The sequence below is a fragment of the Thalassophryne amazonica genome, chromosome 4, assembly GCF_902500255.1.
Source record: "Thalassophryne amazonica chromosome 4, fThaAma1.1, whole genome shotgun sequence".
Classification (NCBI taxonomy): domain Eukaryota; kingdom Metazoa; phylum Chordata; class Actinopteri; order Batrachoidiformes; family Batrachoididae; genus Thalassophryne; species Thalassophryne amazonica.
Genome location: NC_047106.1, coordinates 127,292,207 through 127,317,779, shown reverse-complemented (window position 1 = coordinate 127,317,779; position 25,573 = coordinate 127,292,207). Strand labels below are relative to the sequence as shown.

At 41.0% G+C, this 25,573-nt stretch overlaps 1 protein-coding gene across 1 annotated transcript in view; it reads left to right on the top strand.

Annotated features, from left to right (window-relative positions):
* Positions 1–25,573, top strand: part of st14a (suppression of tumorigenicity 14a) — a 76,446-nt gene that overhangs the window by 44,066 nt on the left and 6,807 nt on the right. Inside the window, exons 8-18 of the mRNA XM_034168520.1 lie at positions 148–284; positions 367–470; positions 585–697; positions 6,806–6,942; positions 7,025–7,129; positions 7,251–7,358; positions 7,445–7,561; positions 10,503–10,625; positions 10,774–10,954; positions 17,049–17,317; positions 23,261–23,397. Of these exons, the coding sequence (XP_034024411.1) occupies positions 148–284; positions 367–470; positions 585–697; positions 6,806–6,942; positions 7,025–7,129; positions 7,251–7,358; positions 7,445–7,561; positions 10,503–10,625; positions 10,774–10,954; positions 17,049–17,317; positions 23,261–23,397 (1,531 nt within the window). The remainder of the gene's footprint in view (positions 1–147; positions 285–366; positions 471–584; positions 698–6,805; positions 6,943–7,024; positions 7,130–7,250; positions 7,359–7,444; positions 7,562–10,502; positions 10,626–10,773; positions 10,955–17,048; positions 17,318–23,260; positions 23,398–25,573) is intronic.

Below are 25,573 nucleotides of genomic sequence, written 5' to 3'. Positions count from 1 at the left end.
ACAGTAAGATGTGATCACATTTAGATGTTTTCTGCACTAAAAGCATTTAATTACTTATAAAAATATTTGTTTCAGCAGCCAACCTCAAAACACTAAAATTTGTTCCTAAGGTCAATGACTATTTACTTGATTTATGTTTTAATGTAGGATTTGTGGCCACTACTCGCCTACTGATCCACTGGGCTTCATTTCGTCGGGAAATGTCATGCTTTTGACAATGGCAACAAATGATGAGAACAACTACCCCGGTTTTAAAGCAGTTGTGTCACAGATCCCACGTCAAGGTAGTGACTAATGCACAGGCCAGTATTTGTTCCTGCTTCATGGTGCACTGTAAATGTTTACGTTTTACTCTACATTTGAAAGAACTGAAATGTGGCGGCAAGCTGACTGGTAAAAAAGGCTCCTTCTCTTCTCCAAACTACCCAAACTACTATCCACCTCGAACTACATGCCAGTGGTCAATTGAGGTGAGATGATGGTCAACACAATACCCAGCCTTATCTTCTGTTTCTTACATGCATCCTTTTCAGGTAGTCTTATCATTCTATTTTTTTTTCCCATACTTTATATCATTTATTAAGGTCCCTGCTGGTAAAGTGGTGAAGGTGTCTTTCAAGATTTTCCTGTTGTTTGAACCTGGGGACCAAAACCTTCCGATCTGCAGCAAGGACTATGTGGAGATCAAACATAAAAAGTGAGTCCATTTACTGTTTATATGAGAGACACATGGGGCCTGATTTACTAAGATCCCATAAAATGAGTGCGAGATTGCGTGCACACTTCAAATGTTTCCACATTATTTTGGTGAATGTTTTGTGTGTGATTTACTGAGAACAATTCTGTAAATGACAGCGGGTGTTAACATTGACAACAGTATGTAAATGAGGATTTTGTGTTTGTTGATATGCACAAAACAAAGTCATTCAGCCACTTGCAAGTATGTGCAAAATAATACAAATACAGATATTTTAATTCAAAATGTTGTTTATTGAATGTTTACCAAATCGAAAATAAATGTGCCTTGATGATGGATTGTTTGTTATTTCACGGGAAGTGCGATATGTGTGGCACAAACCTGGATTCAGCGACGTTGACCCCCAAAATCTGCTGCAAATCGTGAATTATTTGCAAACCATTAATGAACATTTATGCAAGTCGTGAATAGCTGTGAACCGTTAATTTTGCTGCAAACTGTGAATAAAATATCCCACAAAAGGTAAGCACAGGTCTCGCAAAATGTAAGTCACAAAACATGAATATCACTCATGATATATACAGTATATTTTCTTTCAGTTTAAGTAGTTTACAGATGTCAGTTTATGGGTTTATGGATCACTTACTTCAGGAAATCTTGATCGTAAACCTTATCTCTGCAAAAGTATTTTATTTTCCTTGGGGGGGTCACTACACCCGATGAGGTGTTGAGGGGAGCCCCGAGCGGTTCTGGTGTGAAGTGCCCGGCCCTGCTGGGCATGACCCGTACCGGGGACAGTGGCAGGTGGGGGGTTTGACTGGGGCAGTACACCTGTCACACAGTAACATATGCAGGTTGAGGGATGGCGCCATGACACATGGTGCAATGAAAGTGTGTCATAATCCCACAGATGGTAGCTTTGCACCATTGGCTCAGCCAAGCACATACGGTACACCAAATCGTGAAGAAATTTACGTTTGGCTACAGGTGATGATCATCAAATGCCTGTTCCCGTGACAGAGGTGCTTTTTATGGCATGGATACTGACTGTGGTGTTAAATTTAAAATAGTCATATAACAGTAGGATGTCATATAGATGATGTGGACTTTGCATTATATTTGTAGGTAGAGCTGACCACAGCATGGGTTTATGATTGCTGTGAAATAGAAAGATGATAAATGGTACATTTAATTTTGTTTAGGCTGTGAATTTTTTATCATAAACCCTTTGTCTATGTACCACTTGAGTATAAGTCATGGACAGCTACAGTAGTGTTCAGAATAATAGTAGTGCTAAGTGACTAAAAAGATTCATCCAGGTTTTGAGTATATTTCTTATTGTTACATGGGAAACAAGGTACCAGTAGATTCAGTAGATTCTCACAAATTCAACAAGACCAAGCATTCATGATATGCACACTCTTAAGGCTATGAAATTGGGCTATTAGTAAAAAAAAGTAGAAAAGGAGGTGTTCACAATAATAATAGTGTGGCATTCAGTCAGTGAGTTCGTCAATTTTGTGGAGCAAACAGGTGTGAATCAGGTGTCCCCTATTTAAGGATGAAGCCAGCACCTGTTGAACATGCTTTTCTCTTTGAAAGCCTGAGGAAAATGGGACATTCAAGACATTGTTCAGAAGAACAGCGTAGTTTGATTAAAAAGTTGATTGGAGAGGGGAAAACTTATACGCAGGTGCAAAAAATTATAGGCTGTTCATCTACAATGATCTCCAATGCTTTAAAATGGACAAAAAACAGACGCGTGGAAGAAAATGGAAAACAACCATCAAAATCAGAATTGTAAAGGCTCACCCATTGATCAGCTCCAGGATGATCAAAGACAGTCTGGAGTTATCTGTAAGTGCTGTGACAGTTAGAAGACGCCTGTGTGAAGCTAATTTATGTGCAAGAATCCCCCGCAGAGTCCCTCTGTTAAGTAAAAGACATGTGCAGAAGAGGTTACAGTTTGCCAAAGAACACATCAACTGGCCTAAAGAGAAATGGAGGAATATTTTGTGGACTGGTGAGAGTAAAATTGTTCTTTTTGGGTCCAAGGGCCGCAGACAGTTTGTGAGATGACCCCCAAACTCTGAATTCAAGCCACAGTTCACAGTGAAGACAGTAAAGCATGGTGGTGCAAGCATTATGATATGGGCATGTTTCTCCTACTATGGTGTTGGGTCTATATATCGCATACCAGGTATCATGGATCAGTTTGGATATGTCAAAGTACTTGAAGAGGTCATGTTGCCTTATGCTGAAGAGGACATGCCCTTGAAATGTGTGTTTCAACAAGACAATGACCCCAAGCACACTAGTAAACGAGCAAAATCTTGGTTCCAAACCAACAAAATTAATGTTTTGGAGTGGCCTGCCCAGTCCCCGGACCTACACTCAACAAAAATATAAACGCAACACTTGGTTTTGCTCCCATTTCGTATGAGATGAACTTAAAGATCTAAAACTTTTTCCACATACACAATATCACCATTTCCCTCAAATATTGTTCACAAACCAGTCTAAATCTGTAATAGTGAGCATTTCTCCTTTGCAGAGATAATCCATCCCACCTCACAGGTGTGTCATATCAAGATGCTGATTAGACACCATGATTAGTGCACAGGTGTGCCTTAGACTGCCCACAATAAAAGGCCACTCTGAAAGGTGCAGTTTTATCACACAGCACAATGCCACAGATGTCGCAAGATTTGAGGGAGCGTGCAGTTGGCATGCCGACAGCAGGAATGTCAACCAGAGCTGTTGCTCGTGTATTGACTGTTCATTTCTCTACCATAAGCCGTCTCCAAAGGCGTTTCAGAGAATTTGGCAGTACATCCAACCAGCCTCACAACCGCAGACCACGTGTAACCACACCAGCCCAGGACCTCCACATCCACCATGTTCACCTCCAAGATCATCTGAGACCAGCCACTCGGACAGCTGCTGAAACAATCGGTTTGCATAACCAAAGAATTTCTGCACAAACTGTCAGAAACCATCTCAGGGAAGCTCATCTGCATGCTCGCCGTCCTCATCGGGGTCTCGACCTAACTCCAGTTCGTCGTCGTAACCGACTTGAGTGGGCAAATGCTCACATTCACTGGCGTTTGGCACGTTGGAGAGGTGTTCTCTTCACGGATGAATCCCGGGTCACACTGTTCAGGGCAGATGGCAGACAGCGTGTGTGGCGTCGTGTGGGTGAGCGTTTTTTTGATGTCAATGTTGTGGATCGAGTGGCCCATGGTGGCGGTGGGGTTATGGTATGGGCAGGCGTCTGTTATGGACGAAGAACACAGGTGCATTTTATTGATGGCATTTTGAATGCACAGAGATACCGTGACGAGATCCTGAGGCCCATTGTTGTGCCAACATCCAAGAACATCACCTCATGTTGCAGCAGGATAATGCACGGCCCCATGATGCAAGGATCTGTACACAATTCTTGGAAGCTGAAAATGTCCCAGTTCTTGCATGGCCGGCATACTCACTGGACATGTCACCCATTGAGCATGTTTGGGATGCTCTGGACCGGCGTATATGACAGCGTGTACCAGTTCCTGCCAATATCCAGCAACTTCGCACATTGAAGAGGAGTGGACCAACATTCCACAAGCCACAATTGACAACCTGATCAACTCTACGCGAAGGAGATGTGTTGCACTGCATGAGGCAAATGGTGGTCACACCAGATACTGACTGGTATCCCCCCCAATAAAACAAAACTGCACCTTTCAGAGTGGCCTTTCATTGTGGGCAGTCTAAGGCACACCTGTGCACTAATCATGGTGTCTAATCAGCATCTTGATATGGCACACCTGTGAGGTGGGATGGATTATCTCAGCAAAGGAGAAGTGCTCACTATCACAGATTTAGACTGCTTTGTGAACAATATTTGAGGGAAATGGTGATATTGTGTATGTGGAAAAAGTTTTAGATCTTTGAGTTCATCTCATACAAAATGGGAGCAAAACCAAAAGTGTTGCGTTTATATTTTTGTTGAGTATAAATTCAATTGAGAACTTGTGGGGTGACATCAAAAAAGCTGTTTCTGAAGCAAAACCAAGAAATGTGAATGAATTGTGGAATGTTGTTAAAGAATCTTGGAGTGGAATAACAGCTGAAAGGTGCCACAAGTTGGTTGACTCCATGCCTCGCAGATGTGAAGAAATCATGAAAAACTGTGGTTATACATACTAAATACTAGTTTAGTGATTCACAGGATTGCTAAAAAAGCAGTTTGAACATAATAGTTTTGAGTTTGTAGCGTCAACAGCAGAGGCTGCTATTGTGAACACCCCCTTTTCTACTTTTTTTTTACTAATAGCCCAATTTCATAGCCTTAAGAGTGTGCATATCATGAATGCTTGGTCTTGTTGGATTTGTGGAATCTACTGAATCTACTGGTACCTTGTTTCCCATGTAACAATAAGAAATATACTCAAAACCTGGATTAATCTTTTTAGTCACATAGCACTACTGTTATTCTGAACACTACTGTATGATTAAGAATATATAGAATGTTTAATATGGCAGGAGCAATTTGCTTTTGCTTTGTTTTTATTAAAGGAGTCATGCACAGAACCACCATTAAGCAAACAGTGACAGTGATTGTTAATGCTAGCAAGAACAGGAGAGAGACAGGACAGAGGCAGAAGACAGCCCATGCTTGATAGAGTAGGTGGTCAGGCTGCCATATATATCCATGAAATACATAGAACAGTAAAAATGACATTCAGGACACGTACTAGGCTGTGAATGCTTAGTTTCCTTTCATTTAAAATAGACCACTAAAAATGAATACTTTAATCATCCTGTATTGAAGAGGACTGTTGAGTGAAAATAAAGACATGTATACCCCAAACAGCTCACAGGAAATGGCTTTGAATCAGCACCCTACTTTTAAACATGCAAAGTACAGACACAATACAAGCCACTGAAATTGATTTCTGACTTGATAAATCACATTCTGTGTGTCCAGTGAACCTATTTGCATGTTCTCCTCCCAGTGTTTTAAGCCCCTTTCACACCGGGCCCACTTCAAGTTGCATCGTGTGGCGTCATGACGACGCCACGTGGAAGCAACCCAGTGCCGAGACGATGTAGCTCAAAGCCACAACAGCGCAAGGGACGCAAAGGACAGTGCGAATCAGACGCCAAAAATGAAACGTTTAATTTTTTTGGAATCCTGTGCTCGACGCAGAAATTAAGTGGTTTCAGTGCAGGTCAGGGCCATGGGACGGTACTCAACGTGACTGGAAGCTACACCCTCACAATACAACGTTACCCAACGTCAATTTATGATTCCTTCTGTGTTCCATTGTTCCCAAAGTATAAATCACGCAGGATTGTTTTTATACCGTGTACACAATGCAGTGAAACTACATGCTCAAAAAAAAGCACAGAAAAAAAATGCTGATTGCAGCTGCAGCTACTCGCTCTTAAATTCTCTCATCATTGTGTTAAATAAAGTCCATAAAAGTCCTGCTCACAGACTGATTGCCAGAGACAGGACATGTCCACATAAGTATAACACAGACATCTCCACATTTACACACGGACGGCTCGTTCACGTGCATAAAGCTCGCGGTCATAGGAAGAAAGATAAACTATAACAGAACTCAGAGCGCAGACCTGCAGCTCAGCACAAGAACAAATATAAACTAGAAGAGAAATCAGAGTGCACAGTGTGGCTGCAGCCAAACTTTGCACTCTGATTTCTCTGTGCAGAGAACCTGCAGGCTGCGTTCTCACCTCATTTCTGCTCCCCTGCTGCGCGCACCTGACGCAGACATTCCTGCATCGTCATGACGCCACATGAAGCAACTCAAAGTCGGCCCGGTGTGAAAAGGGCTTTAAGGACTCCAGTAGACACACGCCAAATTGCACATTCATTAAGGTAAATGTATGAAGTAGACAGTACCTGTTATTTTGTTCATTTGGAAGACCCAATCCTCGAAGAGCACTGTTAGTAGATCAGGTTGCTGCACATTTGTTTGTGGATGATACAGAGTTTGCATGCATTGTTTACACATGTAAACCTTTAGTTAATTGGACCCATAGTGTTATAATAGAACTTGGAATGTCACTGCTTCTGCTTCTCATTCTCAGACTATGCGGAGAAAAGCCAGCTGACGCAGTGACAGAAACCAGCAATAGCAACAAATTAAGTGTGAAGTTTTATTCTGACGACTCATTTGTGGACCGAGGCTTTTTGGCCGAGTATGAGGCTGTTGACCCTCAAGACTGTAAGTACAATCGCTCTGCTTGCCTTTGACAGCCAGCTATGTGTCTCATCTTGTTAATGGACAGTGTTTTATTCACCTGCAGTTTGTCCAAAGCAGTTCCAGTGCGATAATGGCCTTTGCAAAAACTTGGAACTCAAGTGTGACGGCTGGAATGACTGTGGTGACATGAGTGATGAGCTCAACTGTGGTACATAGAAATCATTCCAGCAGTTCTGGATCCTCAGCAGCATGACCAATGACAGCATGATAAGCAGACAAAATAACGTCAGTGGCGTAGGTAATCTTTTCTTTTTCTTCCTGTGTTCCAGAGTGTAAATCAGAAGACATTAAGTGTAAAAATGGATTGTGTAAACCCATGATGTGGAAATGTGACGGCATAGATGACTGTGGGGATGGCACAGATGAGAAGGATTGTGGTAAGGCCTGTTGGCAGCAGTGGACGACTTATTTTGCAGTCTGCCTGTTTAGGTATTAACCTGTATGACTCATTTTCCATTTTAAGGTGGATGTCCATCTGGTGAGCTAACATGCAACAACAACAAATGTGTTTCTGAAAAGAAGCACTGTGATGGCAATAACGACTGCGGGGATGGTTCCGATGAACTCGGCTGTCAGAGTGGTGAGACTCAGCTGTCCTATGAAAAACTTTTTTTAATGTACAGACCAGCATTTCTACTGTGTTTCTTTGCTGACTGACTTCATATGAAACTGGTTACAAGAAACAAAATTTGTCACCTCAGTTCAGAATTTTTGCATCAATAAACAGCAATGGGAGCTTGAAATTGTGTGAAACTGTGTAGGGGGTACATTTTTGGGGCGCCATAACTGCAGGGATTAAAGTTCTCCATCGCTATGATGGATTTCCATCAATTAGGCTACCAAAACACGGGGTTCATGCTGACACAAAAATCAAGGCTGGGTGCAAGATATAAAATTTACCATATCCCCTGAGAAACATGCACACCATGTTCAAAATGTTTCAAAATCAATTTTTAGAAAAATGTCTGTTTTGTTTTTGCTCCTAGCAGCAAGTTGCTGTCCTGTTTGCCGTCTGTGTTCTGCAGGACGAGAGGGGGCAGTGTGTTTGAGTGTCTCAGCGCAGTGGTGACACAGCGAGTGGAGCAGAGCGCAGAGTTTCACAAATATATTTTACCTTTTCTTTCAAAGTCTGCTATGAGTATCTATGGGCGTGTTCTTACTGTGGTTAAACTAAAAACATAGCTGTAGACCCACGAGGTATAACAACAAACACTAATGCTTTTTCCTCCCCAAAATATGCGTAAAATCTCTTTCTGAGGACTGCATGACATAAAAGCCCTCAAAGACCTTCTTACCTTTCAATCAGGTCACGTTTTCCACATAAATACACAAATTCGTGATTGTTCCTGCTCAGAGACTACAAACCAGGGGCAAATCCAGATGGAAAGAGGGTGTTTGGGGGGGTGGGGTCCCCCACAACAACAACACCACCCTTTTATAAAAGGCATTTGTCATATGACTACTTCTTATAATATAACAATAATAACAGTAATTTTAACAAATAAAATGTTTAAATCAGTATTACTCTGGGCCTAAGTGTTACTGTGGTTCTGGGCTAAGTTTAATTGAAGAGCCATATAAAAATAAGTTTACTTTGTTTAACTTCTCTGCATCACTAAAATTGGATGTCAAGCAATATCTTTTTTTAATGTAAAGTCAAAGCTCGGTATTACTGGGTCTGTTTGGGGTTTGAGTTTTCAAATCAGGTTAGTTAGAGTGAGGGAAGCCAAAAATATGTAAATGATTACAGTTCTTGTGGTTAATAACCTTAGAAAACAAACATGTAGGTTGTGATATCAGTTTTGGTTAATGGCAAAAAAAATAACAAATATTAAGCTGTACAACTAAATGGCGGGGGTAAGATAGTAGTAATCAAAAACCATCCAGGAAGCAACCCTGGACATCAAAAACCCAAAATTCTCTAGGGGTCACTCAAGGCCCCCCAGACCCCCTACCAACAAAGGTCTACTTTCACCAAAAGAACACCCCCCCCCCCCAATTTAAGATCATGGCTACAGGCCTGAGATTTTAATTAGTATTGAATGAAGTTAAAGTTGTATAAAAGTTGTCCCCTTAAAATGTGTCTATCCTGAAGTACAAGGTCTCCCAAAAAAAAAGTGCCACAAAAATAAAGCCTTAGAAAATCTATACACTTCTGGATACTGATAGCTATCAAATGTCATCTTGAAGCATGTCTCAGGGAATTTTATCTGTGGTGTTCATTTGTAATTTCACCTCAGTTTGTAAGAGTTTTGGCTTTCACAAGATGTGCTCAGTGTGTGCATCGCTCCTCTGTTTCAGTCAGATCTCCCTTTAACATTGTGAACAGTTCTATCAGTTTGAAACTTCTTTCCAGTCCTCCAGATTGTCTTTCTGTCTGGAGCTTTTCTAACTGCAAAATGACATTGATATTGTCGTTGGGTTTGCATGATTGACTTGGTTACAAAGTAGAATTCTACCAGTTTCCCTTTTGTTCAATTGTAAGCGGCATCTCATTGAATCAGAAGAAATTCCTCACATATATCTTGATGTCTTGGGGGGGACAAAAAACAAACAGAATTCAGATTAGCTATTGCAGAATTAGTCAAATGATTTTGTGGCACTTTTTGGGACACCCTGTATTGTGTAGGTTAAAGCCTTTCTATAATAATGATGTTACATTAGAAAAGAGCAGCAATGATTGAGTGAAATATCTTGTTCAGCAGGAGAACAATCAGCTGTTTTCTTAGCTGTCTCCACCTTGCCTTATTTTAAAGGAGTGGCTATTCGTCCAACCATTGGTTCAATAAAGCAAATACGTGAGCATATACGCCCAACCACAACCGACTAGTGAGCGCGCTTGGAAGTTCACTTCCAGTTTCAACGCAGGAGGGGAAAAAAGGCAGATATTTTCTCGCTGGCTCCAGGAGGGTTCACAGCCCACGGTGATCTACAAGTAAAGCGGTTCTGTTTGGCTCATCACACCCAGGGAACTGTGTCAAAATAACACCATCTTACACTCAACAAGCAGCATTTTGTTCAAAAACTGTTTCGTCGTTAACAGGCTTCTGTTCAAAACACTTATGAAGTTTGTCTGCTTTCATCCATTGCGGTGTTTTCGCAGTAATTAAAGATGGCGCGTTAAATGTGTCAAACATACGCCGCAGTAGAGCCTTAAAAAGTGGTGTAAAAAACATAGTTTAGATGCACAAAACATATCAAATACACGATCACGGTTGGGCGAATAAGGTAAGACATCATATTTATCTGCCTGGTGGTTGTGCGTGTAATGTCCAGTATATGACTTAATCTGCCCAGTGGTTGGGCGAATAGCCTTTGCCTTATCTTAAACTCTAGGATGCAATCACAGAAGGGTTTCTGCAAAAAAAAAAAAAAAATAGATGTGAACAGCTTATGGTTTGGTCATGATTTATTTGCTCTAATCCCTGTAACTGACATGTTAAAATCAGTTTTCACCTGACTAGTTGTTCATTCTGCCATTTTAATTGTTTTGGAGCTGACTGTCTAATCCCTGTCTGCAGATTCTGACGTGAGCTGCACTGATCTGACATACAGATGTCAGAACAATAAGTGCATCAGTAAAGTGAACCCAGAATGTGATGAGACAACAGACTGTAAAGATGCTTCAGATGAGAAGAACTGTGGTATGTACCGTATAACTGGTGGTTGTGTCATAGTATATGTTTGTTGAACCCTCACAATAAATAAATAACACCTAATCTGCCACACATTTCAGATGCCAGTAAATCTGTCCCATGGATTGATTGATTGATTGATTGATTTGTCTTGCAGATTGTGGGAAGAATTTGATCAAGACATCACGTATTGTAGGGGGTCAAAATGCAGCTGAGGGAGAGTTTCCCTGGCAGGTTAGTCTTCAAGTCAGCGGGAATCATGTCTGCGGAGCAGCTCTCATCAGCAACATCTGGTTGTTAACTGCTGCCCATTGTGTGCAAGACGTCCCCACCATCAGGTAAAATCCTCACTACGTACCTTTTTATTTGCTCACATTAAGGCGGGACATGTTTTGAGCCATCCCTGTGTCTCTGTCTGTCTGCATGTCTTTCTGTCTGTCTGTTTGTTTTGTCGCAATTGTGCACAGTGCAAATTTTACATTTTGCATCTCCACTCTTAACTTAGCGGAGAAGAGCATTCTTTCACCAAAACAGATCAAATCTAGTCTTGCATCTCTGATGTGCCTTCTGGCAATTTGTAGCCACAAAAGACTCCAAACTGTCAGTGATGTTAAAACATATATATATATATATATATATATATATATATTTATTCCTCTTAACGATTTGTGACTTTTTTACTTCTTCCCATTCGTTCAGGAATCATTGTATGCCATGTGACCAGGCCTTTAGTCTGCAGTGCAGGTGGCCTTAATAGAGGGGGGACCACGGGATTAAGAATAGGAGCATGTAAACTTTTGATCAGGGGCGTTTGGTTAGTTTCTGTTGTCATTATGATTTAAAAAGAGTAAACACAGTTGTTTGACAAAAATTTGCTTCAAACAACCACTAACCACTATATATATATATATATAAGACAGTGAAGTAGACAGTGAAGCATGGTGGTGCAAGCACCACCATGTGTTGGGTCTATATATCGCATACCAGGTATCATGGATCAGTTTGGATATGTCAAAATACTTGAAGAGGTCATGTTGCCTTATGCTGAATAGGACATGCCCTTGAAATGGGTGTTTCAACAAGACAATGACCCCGAGCACACTAGTAAATGAGCAAAATCTTGGTTCCAAACCAATAAAATGAATGCCTCATAGATGTGAAGAAATCATGAAAAACTGTGGTTATACAACTAAATACTAGTTTAATGATTCGCAGGATTGCTAAAAAAGCAGTTTGAACATAATAGTGTTGAGTTTGTAGCGTCAACAGCAGATGCTACTATTATTGTGAGCACCCCTTTTTTACTTTTTTACTAATAGCCCAATTTCATAGCCTTAAGAGTGTGCATATCATGAATGCTTAGTCTTGTTGGATTTGTGAGAATCTACTGAATCTACTGGTACCTTGTTTCCCATGTAGCAATAAGAAAAATACTCAAAACCTGGATTAATCTTTTTAGTCACATAGCACTACTATTGTTCTGAACACTACTATATATATATATATATGAGCAGCAATATGGTTTCATGCGGAGAAAGAGCACTACAGATGCAGTGTTTGCTCTGAGAATGCTGTTGGAAAAGTACAGAGAAGGACAGAAAGAGTTACATTGTGTGTTTGTGGACTTAGAAAAAGCTTATGATAGGGTGCCAAGAGAAGAGTTGTGGCATTGTATGAGGAAGTCTGGAGTGGCAGAGAAGTATGTTAGGGTAGTGCAGGACATGTACAAGAATAATGTGACAGCGGTGAGATGCGCAGTCGGAATGACAGACTCATTCAAGGTGGAGGTGGGATTACACCAAGGATCAGCTCTGAGTCCTTTCTTGTTTGCAGTGGTGATGGACAGGTTGACAGATGAGATCAGACAGGAGTCCCCGTGGACTATGATGTTTGCAGATGACATTGTGATCTGTAGTGAGAGTAGAGAGCAAGTTGAGTCTAGTCTGGAGAAGTGGAGATATGCTTTGGAGAGAAGGGGAATGAAAGTCAATAGAAGCAAGACTGAGTACATGTGTGTGAACGAGAGGGAGCCCAGTGGAATAGTGCAGTTACAAAGAGTAGAAGTGGTGAAAGTAGATGAGTTTAAATATTTGGGGTCAACTGTTCAAAGTAATGGAGAGTGTGGTAGAGAGGTGAAGAAGAGAGTGCAGGCAGGGTGGAGTGGGTGGAGAAAGGTGGCAGGAGTGATTTGTGACCGAAGAATATCAACAAGAGTGAAGGGGAAAGTTTACAAAACAGTAGTGAGACCAGCTGTGTTGTATGGTTTAGAGACAGTGGCACTAACAAAAAGACAAGCTGGAGGTGGCAGAGCTGAAGATGTTGAGATTCTCTTTGGGAGTGACAAGAATGGACAAGATTAGGAATGAACATATCAGAGGGACAGCTCAGGTGGGACGGTTTGGAGACAAAGTCAGAGAGGCGAGATTGAGATGGTTTGGACGTGCAGAGGAGGGACCCAGGGTATATAGGGAGAAGGATGCTGAGTATGGAGCCACCAGGCAGGAGGAGAAGAGGGAGACCAAAGAGGAGGTTCATGGATGTGCTGAGAGAGGACATGCAGGCGGTTGGTGTGACAGAGGAAGATACAGAGGACAGGGTGAGATGGAAACGATTGATCTGCTGTGGCGACCCCTAACGGGAACAGCCGAAAGACAAAGAAAAGAAGATTAGAAAAGAAACCAACCTTTTTATTTTTTTCAAAAACTATATGGATTTGAATCACGTGCGATTACATCAGACAAGCTTGAACCCTCGTGCGCATGCATGAGTTTTTTCATGCCTGTTGGTTGCGTCATTCGCCTGTGGGCAGGCTTTGAGTGAGCACTGGTCCACCCCTCTCGTCGGAATTCCTTTGTCTGACTACTTGCTGAGACTGGCGCTTTTTTTATTATTTTGAAAGTTTTAATTAATTATTTTAATTTACTTAATTTATATAGCGCCAAATCACAGCAAAGTTGCCTCAAAGCACTTCACACAAGCAAGGACACGGGCGACAGTGGTAAAGGAAAAACTCCCTCTGAGGATTTGAGGAAGAAACCTCAAGCAGACCAGACTCAGAGCGGACTGACACAGTTGACAAAACAATTTACAAAATGAATATACAGGAAATTTTGCCGGTGCACAGGATGGGAGGAAGTTTTCCCACCTACAAAGGAATGGAGAGGTCTGTAATTTTTATCATAGTGACACTTCAACTGTGAGAGACAGAATCTAAAAGATAAATAAATCCAGAAAATCACATTGTATGATTTTTAAATAATTAATTAGCATTTTATTGCATGAAATACGCATTTGATCACCTACCAACCAGCAAGAATTCTGGCTCTCACAGACCTGATAGTTTTTCTTTAAGAAGCCCTCTTATTCTGCACTCTTTACCTGTATTAATTGCACCTGTTTGAACTCGTTACATGTGTAAAAGACACCTGTCCACACACTCAATCACACTCCAACCTATCCACCATGGCCAAGAACAAAGAGCTGTCTGAGGACAACATGGACAAAATTGTAGACCTGCACAAAGCTGAGATGGCCTAGAGGACAACAGGCAAGCAGCTTGGTGAGAAGACAACTGTTGGTGCAATTATTGGAAAATGGAAGAAACACAAGGTGACTGTCAATTTTCCTCGGTCTGGGACTCCATGCAAGATCTCGCCTTGTGGGGTAAGGGTGATTCTGAGAAAGCCCAGAACTACCCAGGAAGACCTGGTCAATGACCTGAAGAGAGCTGGGACTACAGTTGCAAAGATTACATTAGTAACACACTAGGCCATCATGGTTTAAAATCCTGCAGGGCAGCAAGGTCCCCTGCTCACGCCAGCACATGTCCAGGCCCGTTTGAAGTTCACTGGGGACCATCTCGATGATCCAGAGGAGGCATGGGAGAAAGTCGTGTGGTCAAATGAGACCAAAGTAGAGCTTTTTGTTATCAACTCCACTCATCATGTTTGGAGGATGACAACAACCCCAAGAACACCAACCCAACCATGAAGTATGGGGATGGAAACATCATTTTTGGAGGTGCTTTTCTGCAAAAGGGACAGGACGACTGCAGCGTATTGAAGGGAGGATGGATGGGGTCATTTATTGCAAGATCTTGGCAAACAACCTCCTTCCCTCAGTAAGAGCAAATGCAGTAAATGCAAATTCATTATTTAATAATCATACAATGTGATTATCTGAATTTTTTTTTTCGATTGTCTCTCTCAGTTGAAGTGTACCTACAGTAAAAATTACAGATCTCGCCATTCTTTGTAGGTGGGAAAACCTGCAAAATTGAAAGTGGATTAAATATTTACTTGCTTCCTCCGACCATACAGTAGTGTTCAGAATAATAGTAGTGCTATGTGACTAAAACGATTAATCCAGGTTTTGAGTATATTTCTTATTGTTACATGGGAAACAAGGTACCAGTAGATTCAGTAGATTCTCACAAATCCAACAAGACCAAGCAGTCATGATATGCACACTCTTAAGGCTATGAAATTGGGCTATTGGTAAAACAAAAAGTAGAAAAGGGGGTGTTCACAATAATAGTAGCATCTGCTGTTGACGCTACAAACCCAAAACTATTATGTTCAAACTGCTTTTTTAGCAATCCTGTGACTCACTAAACTAGTATTTATTTGTATAACCACAGTTTTTCATGATTTCTTCACATCTGCGAGGCATTAATTTTGTTGGTTTGGAACCAAGATTTTGCTCGTTTACTAGTGTGCTTGGGGTCATTGTCTTGTTGAAACACCCATTTCAAGGGCATGTCCTCTTCAGCATAAGGCAACATGACCTCTTCAAGTATTCTGACATATCCAAATTGATCCATGATACCTGGTATGCGATATATAGGCCCAACACCATAGTAGGAGAAACATGCCCATATCATGATGCTTGCACCACCATGCTTCACTGTCTTCACTGTGAACTGTGGCTTGAATTCAGAGTTTGGGGGTCATCTCACAAACCGTCTGCGGCGCTTGGACCCAAAAAGAACAATTTTACTCTCATCAGTCCACAAAATATTCCTCCATTTCTCTTTAGGCCAGTTGATGTGTTCTTTGGCAAATTGTAACCTCTTCTGTACGTCTTTTATTTAACAGAGGGACTTTGCGGGGGATTCTTGCAAATAAATTAGCTTCACACAGGCGTCTTCTAACTGTCACAGCACTTACAGGTAACTCCAAACTGTCTTTGATCATCCTGGAGCTGATCAATGGGTGAGCCTTTGCCATTCTGGTTATTCTTCTATCCATTTTGATGGTTGTTTTCTGTTTTCTTCCACGTGTCTGTTTTTTTTTTTTTTTTTTTTTTTTTCCATTTTAAAGCATTGGAGATCATTGTAGATGAACAGCCTATAATTTTTTTCACCTGCGTATAAGTTTTACCCTCTCCAATCAACTTTTTAATCAAACTACGCTGTTCTTCTGAACAATGTCTTGAATGTCCCATTTTCCTCAGGCTTTCAAAGAGAAAAGCATGTACAACAGGTGCTGGCTACATCCTTACATAGGGGACACCTGATTCACACCTGTTTGTTCCACAATATTGACGAACTCAGTGACCGAATGCCACACTACTATTATTGTGAACACCCCCTTTTCTACTTTTTTTACTAATAGCCCAATTTCATAGCCTTAAGAGTGTGCATATCATGAATGCTTGTTGGATTTGTGAGAATATACTGAATCTACTGGTACCTTGTTTCCCATGTAACAATAACAAATGTACTCAAAACCTGGATTAATCTTTTTAGTCACATAGCACTATTATTCTGAACACTACTGTACATACATGGACTACTGATTTGCATTTCGCTGTAAATAGGTAACAGCCTTGGCAGGAGAAATAACTGGTGTCTTGTAAAGTCTGAATCATTGACTTTCATTTGCTTCCTGCTGTGGAATCTGGAGATAAGCATAGCACTAACCATTCTGAAGCGCTACATAGGACTTATTTCTTCTTCATCTGGGTGTGACTTGACCAGCTTTGGAGCTATTTCATTGTGCCAGCTCTCAAAGCTGGCCATGGATACTAAAAGGAAAGCACTACATGTGCTCTTGATCCATTGCCATCTCGGATGGTTAAAGAACTTTGACACGTTCTCAAACCTTATCTCCTGAATATGGTAAACTTATCATTGTATACTGGGATGTTTCCCATTGTTTTGGAAAAATTCTGTAGTGAAACCTCTTCTTAAGAAACATGGTTTGCACCCTGAGATCAGGGTCAATTACAGATGTTTCCAATTTGCCATTTTTATCCAAGAACTTAGAGAAGATTGTCCAGCTCCAGCCTGGTTTCAGGGTTCATCATTCTACTGAAATGACCCTTAATGTTTTAAGAAAATCCTTCTCTGTTTAGCTCATGTTTGTATTGTGTTGTACTGTTGATGAGAACTGAAGAATGACTTTGTACATCTGTGTGTGTTGTCTTCAGATATTCACAGCCTAGCACCTGGAAAGTTTACCTCGGCCTTCATACCCAGGGTGTTGCTGAAAACGTGGTGACAAGGAACCTGCAGCAGATCATACCTCACCCTAACTATAACTCCTACACCTATGACAATGACATTGCTCTCATGAAACTGGACAGTCCTGTGGACAACACAGACTACATCAGGCCCATCTGCATGCCGTCCCCTCAGCATGTCTTTGAAACGGGTGAAAGCGTCTGGATCACTGGCTGGGGTGCCCGTCGAGAAGGAGGTGAATCCACACAACCAGTCAACCTTTCACTTTTTAATGTCACGGGTTCGTTGTCTTGTTACGTCTTGAACTGTAACCAGTCCCCAAAAACATGTACAATGTAAATGGTAGCGCTGCACAATTTCATGAAAGATTTGTATGACAACAGTGGTTTGGGGAGAAGATGGTTTCAAAGCTTCTGTCCATTATCAGATACAGCTTCAGGATTAGGGCAAACTATGAGTTGGCTTGATCTACAGGTCACCCGGGGTGATTGTGTTTGGCCCTAGATGCTTCTGTGTACCCTTTCCTGTTGATTTGGGTCCATTGGCAGCTTATGCGAAGAGTATTGTTAAAAATTTGGGCTGTAAGATGGATAGCGATTTTAAATTGGATTGCCAAATTATTGCAGTAGTTAGGTCAAGCTTCTTTCACCCCAGGCAGCTTGCTAAGGTGAAGTCTTTTCTTGTACATTAGCACTTTGAAACAGTAATCCATGCCTTCATTACCTCTCGGCTGGATTACTGTAATGCACTTCATTTTGGAGTTAGCTAGTTTTTCTCGCACATTAGCAGTGGTGGGCACAGATAACCAAAAAATTAACTTAGATAACAGATAATCAGATAACTAAAAAGTTATCTTCGATAAAGATAAAACAATAAAACACCCCAAAAATGTATCGGAAGTTACAGATAACCGATAACAGATAAATTCCAATATTATCTGTGGCACATTTACAACTACTAGTAAAACAAATTTAATAACTTCTAATAATATTAAAAATAACAACAGACCCAAACAATAAGACCACACTTTTTTCTTTCAACAGTCTGCCCCTGCTGGAAGCTCTTGTTTATTACAGCCGTCCCAACACAGCCGTAAAGCCAGCTCTCTATCAATGACAAAGCTCCGGTCATGCGGAGGTCTTGAAAATAAAGTCATAATGAGTTATGGTGTTGATTTAGAAATAACATTAATACCGATAGAATAACTCCATTAATGTCAATTCTGTCATTTGTACAAAGTTAAAATATAACATATATCTTTTAATGTTGAATAATGCACTAATTCTGACATTTTGTAACAGAGACAGATCGCAAAGGATTCTGGGTAAACGTGCCTCTGCTAAACACTGATTGGTTCAGTCATTCATTATGTAAACCAACACATTAATGTGACGTCTGTCGTGTGTTGGTGTTTAAATGTGCTTTTGTAAAATATTCCATTTTTTTATTTGTAAAAACAGGCATTTTTACGGAGCCCTGGAAGTGTCATCGCAAAATTTTTTGCATGTGGAGAGAATATGCGCATGTTTGCGCACATTCTCTCCACATTCTCTCTTTACAACATTCATTTGATGTTGTAAAACGTGCTTTACAGTGTGCGAGATGATTCTTCATGCAGGAATTTTTTGGACCAAGTTTCAGGTTGATCGTGCGTCCTGCATCGTGTAGTGTTCATGGAGTATCAAGCTGCGGTCAACATCCAACGACCACCTCCTGATCGCCAATCATATGGTCGAATGAGAATCAAACCTGTTTGATATATTATTGTGGTCGGCCGTTGTGAGGTTATCCTGCTGCTGAAAGCTACAAGCAGCATCAAACCGTTCGCACTGTGCCTGTGCAAACACTGCAGAGCTGTCTTATAATAATGTTGTTATTATTATTATTATTTTGCAGTTGTTTTGTTTTTAAACTTCATTTTTCGATAATTATCTGTTATCGGATTATCGGAAGTGTGCCCACCACTGCACATTAGCACTTTGAAATGGTAATCCATGCCTTCATTACCTCTTGGCTGGATTACTGTAATGTACTTCATTTTGGAGTTAGCCACTTCTCCCTTGCACGTCTCCAGTTAGTTCTGCCACTTGTCTGCTAACTGGAGTACAAAAGAGGGAGCACATTACACCAATGCTGGCCTCCCTCCACTTGTTGCCTGTGCAATTTAGGGTTCATTTGAAGATTCTTCTATTTGTTTTTAAATCTTTAAATGTCCTCGCTGCGCCCTGCCTCTCTGAGCTTCTTCACCCCTACGCCCTTGCACGGTGCTTCTGGTCAGCTGATCAGCTGCTCCTTGAGGTACCAAGGTCCAGGCGAACATTCAGAGGGGACCGACTGTTTTCTGTTGAAGCTTCCAACATTTGGAATGATCTACCTGTGCACATTAGGCAGGCCTCTTCACCGTGTATTTTTAAAACCAATCTTAAATCTGCTTTTATTCACTGGCTTTTAACATAGTATGAGACTTCACTCTGTTTTAGTTGTTTTTATTTGTTCATTGCTGTTTTTATTGTTGTTGGGTTGTTATTTATGACCCCTATGTACAGCACTTTGTTTCACTTGGCTGTTCGAAAGTGCTTTATAAATTCAGTTGAGTTGAGGAACGCAGTGGATAAAGAAACAAGCCACATTGTTATGATGGGAGACTTCATCTACCTAGAAATAAACTGGGCTGCTGGAACGTCACCCTACAACATTCACCACCCAATAACAGCAACATACATCTGATACAGCACGTAACAACACTGACACGTTGCCACGTAAACCAGAGACCCAGTATACTGGATCTAATAGCGACTCATGAAAAGTGGATAGTCTGCAATTTGGATCTGTCAGCACCACGAGGGAAGAGCCATCGTGTGTATTCACTACAACCTTAACTGTTACACAAATGCACTTGAATGGACAACCGTAAGGTTAACTAAAATTTGAAAATATGACTGAAATATGAAAATATGATGACTGAAATATTACTGAAAAAACTGCCAGAGGTTCACATTTCAAATGAAAAGAATATAATACACAATCAAACTAAAATACAGTATTAATTGTCTGTGGTACTGAGATCATGAATTTTGAGGGCCATATTTATAAGAATGTCAGAAATCACTTTTAGTTTTGGTTTGAGAATGACCATGTGACCTGTGCTGCCACCTAGTGGGTAATATTTTGCATCTCATCCATTGTGATTTTGTGTGTTAAGCCCTTTTCACACCGGCGGAAATGTAGAGCTGTGTATTGCGGCGTTGTATTTCGTTTAAGTATGCCCAAAATGCGCACATACTCAGCGTTTGTAGATTTGCTTGCAGCTTGCAGCTGCGTATGTTTGCTTTCTAATGTGTGTGCGCAGTCATGTGTAGCCCTTGCCACTATTTAAAACCAATTCAACTCTTCTCCGTTCACTCCTGCCAGCTGTGCAGAACACATTGTTGCGCTCGGAAAACAGTGGACTGTATCATGAGGTTTTTACAGTTGCATACTGCTGTCTGGGAACCATTTACACCAGTAAATCACCTTAGGCCTAGTTCTGTTGGGAAAGTGTAAGTACACGGACCCACAACAGGGGGCGCAAATGAACGGACAATGGAATAGGTCAAATAACAACACTTTACTGTTGTGAATGTTCACAACAAATACAACAGATTACAATAATGGACAAAAGTCAATTCACAAAGGTGTCGTGTGGGCAGGCTCGAAGATAGGAGACGCCTCTCCAAAGTAGAACCGGAACCACACGGTTTCCTCCGCCACCAGACCCTGGGAATACTGGAGCCGCCAAGTCCCGAACTCCCAGGTGGCCACTGCCTCCGCGTGTCGGACCTGGTACTGCTGGTGAGGAACAAAGAACAATTAAATGAGGGCGTGTTTGCACCCAGGAATCCGAACGGTAGGAAAGCTACCTCCACCTCTCGTTGGAAAAGTAATCTATAGAACAACGCACAAAAATCCAAAAGGATACAATCCGTCAGCTGAGATACGTTACCTTCTAGGTAGAAACGATATCTCGGCAAAGAGGTGGAGACGTTGTCCTGCTGATATACTCCTGCCGATCAGATAATTGGTAACAGCTGTTGCAGGTGATGCGTGACAGCTGTCACCCTGGCTGCTCCTGTGAGGGCTGCGCCCTCTGGTGCCTGGAGCCCGCACTCCAGACAGGGCGCCCTCTGGTGGTGGGCCAGCAGTACCTCCTCTTCTGGCGGCCCACACAACAAGTTAAAAAATAATGAAGCCTAACTGCTGATTTGCATTGCATTTGTCATGAACAAGCCATTATTTTATTTAGCTCCATCCAGATTTATCTTTAAGTTGCCTATAGTCTCTTTGACAGGTACTGAACATTTCATGGAAGAATTCCGCACAGTTCCAGAGATATGCACGAAATTGACCCCAAAAATAGCATTTTCTTTTTTTCATCAATTTTGTGTGATGTTGATATTTAGCATTATCTTTTAAAGTTGAATATTAAAGAAATAACCTTGTATTTTGTCAGTTTTTGTTTGTGCTTCATACTAACACACAGTTATAAATTTTTGTAAAGGTAGAAATGTTAGTTCAAAGACCAGTGAACTTTTAGTTCTTAAAAATATTGATATTGAATTGGAATGCAGGAAAAATATTAAAATATGCTAAATTAATACAGTAATGTGTAAATTAAACAAAACAAAACCAGATAAGCATAGTAGAGAGGACACAGAGGGAAAAGGAGCACAGTTTTGCTGAGCATAGATGCAGAAACGGTGTTCGACTATGTCCATTGGAATTTTTTGTATCTAGTTTTGGGAAAAAATGGGTTTTAATAATAAATCTGTGGGAATCATTGAAACATTATATAATCAGCCAACTGCCAGAATAAGAATAAATGGAAATCTTACAGATAAAATTAGTTTACAAAGATGAGATCAACTAGATAGGGATGCGGGCTTTCACCTGTTCTCTTTTCAATTTTTATTGAACCTCTGGCATAAACGGTACAGCAAAATCAGGAAATTAAAGAAGTTCCAAGAAATAGACTAGAACATAAAATTGGGCTTTTTGCTGATGATGTGATAGCATTGCTTGAACAACTGAATTCATCACTACCTAAATTGATGAAGCTCTTGGAAACATTTGGATACCTCTCTGGATATAAAATAAACTTTTCTAAAATTCAAATTCTAAAATTAAATTATATACTTTACTGGACAGTACATACTTTACATACTGGACAGTATGTCTCATGACCTTGTCCTCAGTCTATTTGAAGACTTCATATCTCGTCTGGGACGCCATAATACATACTGTTCTTTGCTTACCACACTACACAGACAAAACACAGTTTTGATATGGCACATACCATTTCAGATGTACACAGTAAATTTACTCTCTTGGGATAACATTTGGTCCCAGTCAAAATAGAGTTAAATATACTCTATCACAGTGTAAAATCAACTCTTATTGGTGTAGAAACACTTGATTTGACAAGGTGTTAGAGCTGATTTCACTCTATAATAGTGTATTTTACTCTATTTACACTGAGACCAAATGTTATCCCAGCAAAGTAAATTTTACTCAGCAAAATTTACTGTGTATCCAAGTTTATTTGGGAGAGTAAGAAGCCTAGAGTGAAGTATGGAACTCTCAAGCTACCCAAAGAGAAAGGAGGGATGTCCTTACCAAAGTTGAAAGATTATTATCGTGCTGCACAATTAAAATATATATGCGGTTGGTGTAATCCATGTTACTGTGGTAAGTGGAAAAACATTGATATTGGAACACTTGAACAGTCGATTCAAAACTTCCTCAGAGATAAGGATACTTTTGAGCAAAATAAAAGCTATCTAGATGTAATAGCTAAACACACATTTTGTAAGTGGTACATAATGTTATTTATGTGAAACAGCTGTGAAAATGCTTTTGTTTATTCTGGCAACATGTTGGCTAAAATGTTGGTCCATTCTTATGTCAATAAACATGCATGTAAAGACATCATACAGTATAGAGGTAAGTATATAAGATTAAGCTCATGTCCTTATACTGGGTGATATGATACTGAGACAATACTGTAATTACAGTGACACACGTAGTTGTGATTTCATTCCTGGAAGTATACTGGTCTCATGCCTGTAGAGTCATAACTCAGTAACATGAGAAAGCAGGTAGAGTAGTAGTTTTGATCAAGTGTGATGTGTTTGTGATCCAGGAGGTGCTGCAACAACACTCCAAAAGGCCAAGGTCCGTATTATCAACAGCGAAACCTGTAACAAACTGATGGGGGATCAGATTACATCCCGGATGCTGTGTGCTGGAGTACTAGAAGGTGGAATTGATGCTTGTCAGGTAACACGGCACTCTTAGTTAACTGCTTTCTTTGTGTTCACCTATGAAACACAGGTTTCTCTTTTACACCAAAGCCATATGGAACATTTGGTACAGTTCTCACTCAGTGGTTAATCAAAAATACATTTTTACCAATTAGTTGACATTTTATTTTACTCATCATATTGTCAGGTTCAGAATACTGTACCTTTGATAAGAGGAAGAGACAACCAGGCAATAAAACAAGTGAGAGATAGAATTCAATTTAAGCTCGCGAGGAGTGCAGTCAGGCTGTACACCAAAGCTACACTAAAGTCTGGCCTGCGCTCCCGCTCTTTTTATTTAGGACTTCCCTACATACATGGGCGGTACAGCTCCTGAGGGGAAGAGTGATAGCGCGTGAGCTGTTGCCGCAGAACTGCTGATTGCACAATACATTCAGGATGTTCAGAACCTTTTTAATCTTGGGCTCGGTTAAGATGTGTTTAAGACATCTAACGATTAATCACACTTCTTCTGACAAAAGGACTGATGTATCACAATCACACTGTGGTTGGAACATTCAATTCTCTATTCTTTATCTTACTGCTCAGCTTCGGCTGCGTCCTGCATGAGTCATCTTCACATGTCCTAAAAAGAGCTTAGCGTGCACACAGAGATACCACAACTTGCAGAAACACGTCATGTCACATATCTTAAGTAACCTTCACCCATCACATCAGTACAATACACTTTATCAGAGCAGAGAGAACTACATTCTACCAGAGCAGAGAACACAAAACATGCATGATAAAATAAAACAGTGTATCTACAGAATAACTCCAACATTTCCCCCCTGTTTATCATGCATTCCAACGGTATTACATCTTCACCTAAAAGTAAACAATTGTTACTAAGCAACCACTTCTTATTCAGATTTTCAGCTGCAGGGTCATTAAACAATGGTAAGAATACATTTACACTCGGGAGGTCTTATCGTTGGTGTTGAGGTCATCGTCAGGTTCACCATAATCACCTGGATCAGAGAACAGATCTGGAAGATAGTGGTCGTAGTCGTCTTCTTCATCAGTTTCATCATCGTCATCGCCTGGATGGTTACCCAGAAGGGGGTATGCCTGAGCTGAATCCTGTCTGGCTGGTGAGATAGCAGTGGTTATCATTCTATTGACTAGACCACGTAGACAAGGAATACAACAGCATCCACACAAGGTCAGAATTGCAGCAAAAACTGCTATAGATATAAGCGCAGAGGAGACCAAAGTGCGATACTTCCCAAACACGTCCAGCCACGAGTCCCAGAATTCGGCATTAACGCCGCTGTGATCCTTCATCTTCTTGTTCAGTGTCCGCAGGCCCTCAATGGCCTGGGTCAGGCTTCCATCGGCTGCTGTGTTGTTCGGTATGAATGTGCAACACTGTTCTCCAAACATTGTACAAACTCCTCCTTTCTCATGTCCAGGGCTATGCGGTTCTGGAAGGCCATCAGTGAGGTGGCTGCCAGTTGGGAATGTACCGCTTTAAAACCTTCCTCTGTCCAATTTCCCAATTTCTGCATGTTGTAGTGGATGTAGTTTATTCTATCTACGTTCTTATTAATTGAGCACCACCAACAGATGGAGGATTCAAATCCAGCTGCTATCTGATCAGCCAGTTTGTACTCATCAGGCACTCCTCTGGGGACTCCTATTGCGTCAATATATGTTGGATCTCCCACTCCTTTCCAATCTCTTTTTACTCTATGCCAATTTTCAGGCACCACAGACTTTAGGTGCGTCAGCAAGTCCTTGGCTAAAATGGGAATGGCTTTTACTGGGAGGAGTAGGGACACTAAAGCACAGTAGCCTGACACATTCCTAGGCAATCTGTCAAAAATTCTATTATCTCCACACCACCACCACACGTCACTTCGGCTGACTGGTACAAATGAACCGTTTATCTGTATTATTCGACTACACCACTTAGTCTCGTTCAGATTTCCCAGTGGTTTCCCTGTTCCGGGCAGTTTGATACAGGAGAAATTTCCCAAAGCTACCTTTTCTGAGAATATTGGTTTGTTTTTTACCGCAGCCGCAACGGGGTAAATGTGGTCCCATACTGAACAGTTGTGGTTTCGGTGTATTGTTGTATTTTTCATTACCACCAATAGGCAGTCGTCCGATATCGCTGCTGGAATCACCTGTAAAATTGGTCTGGGCCC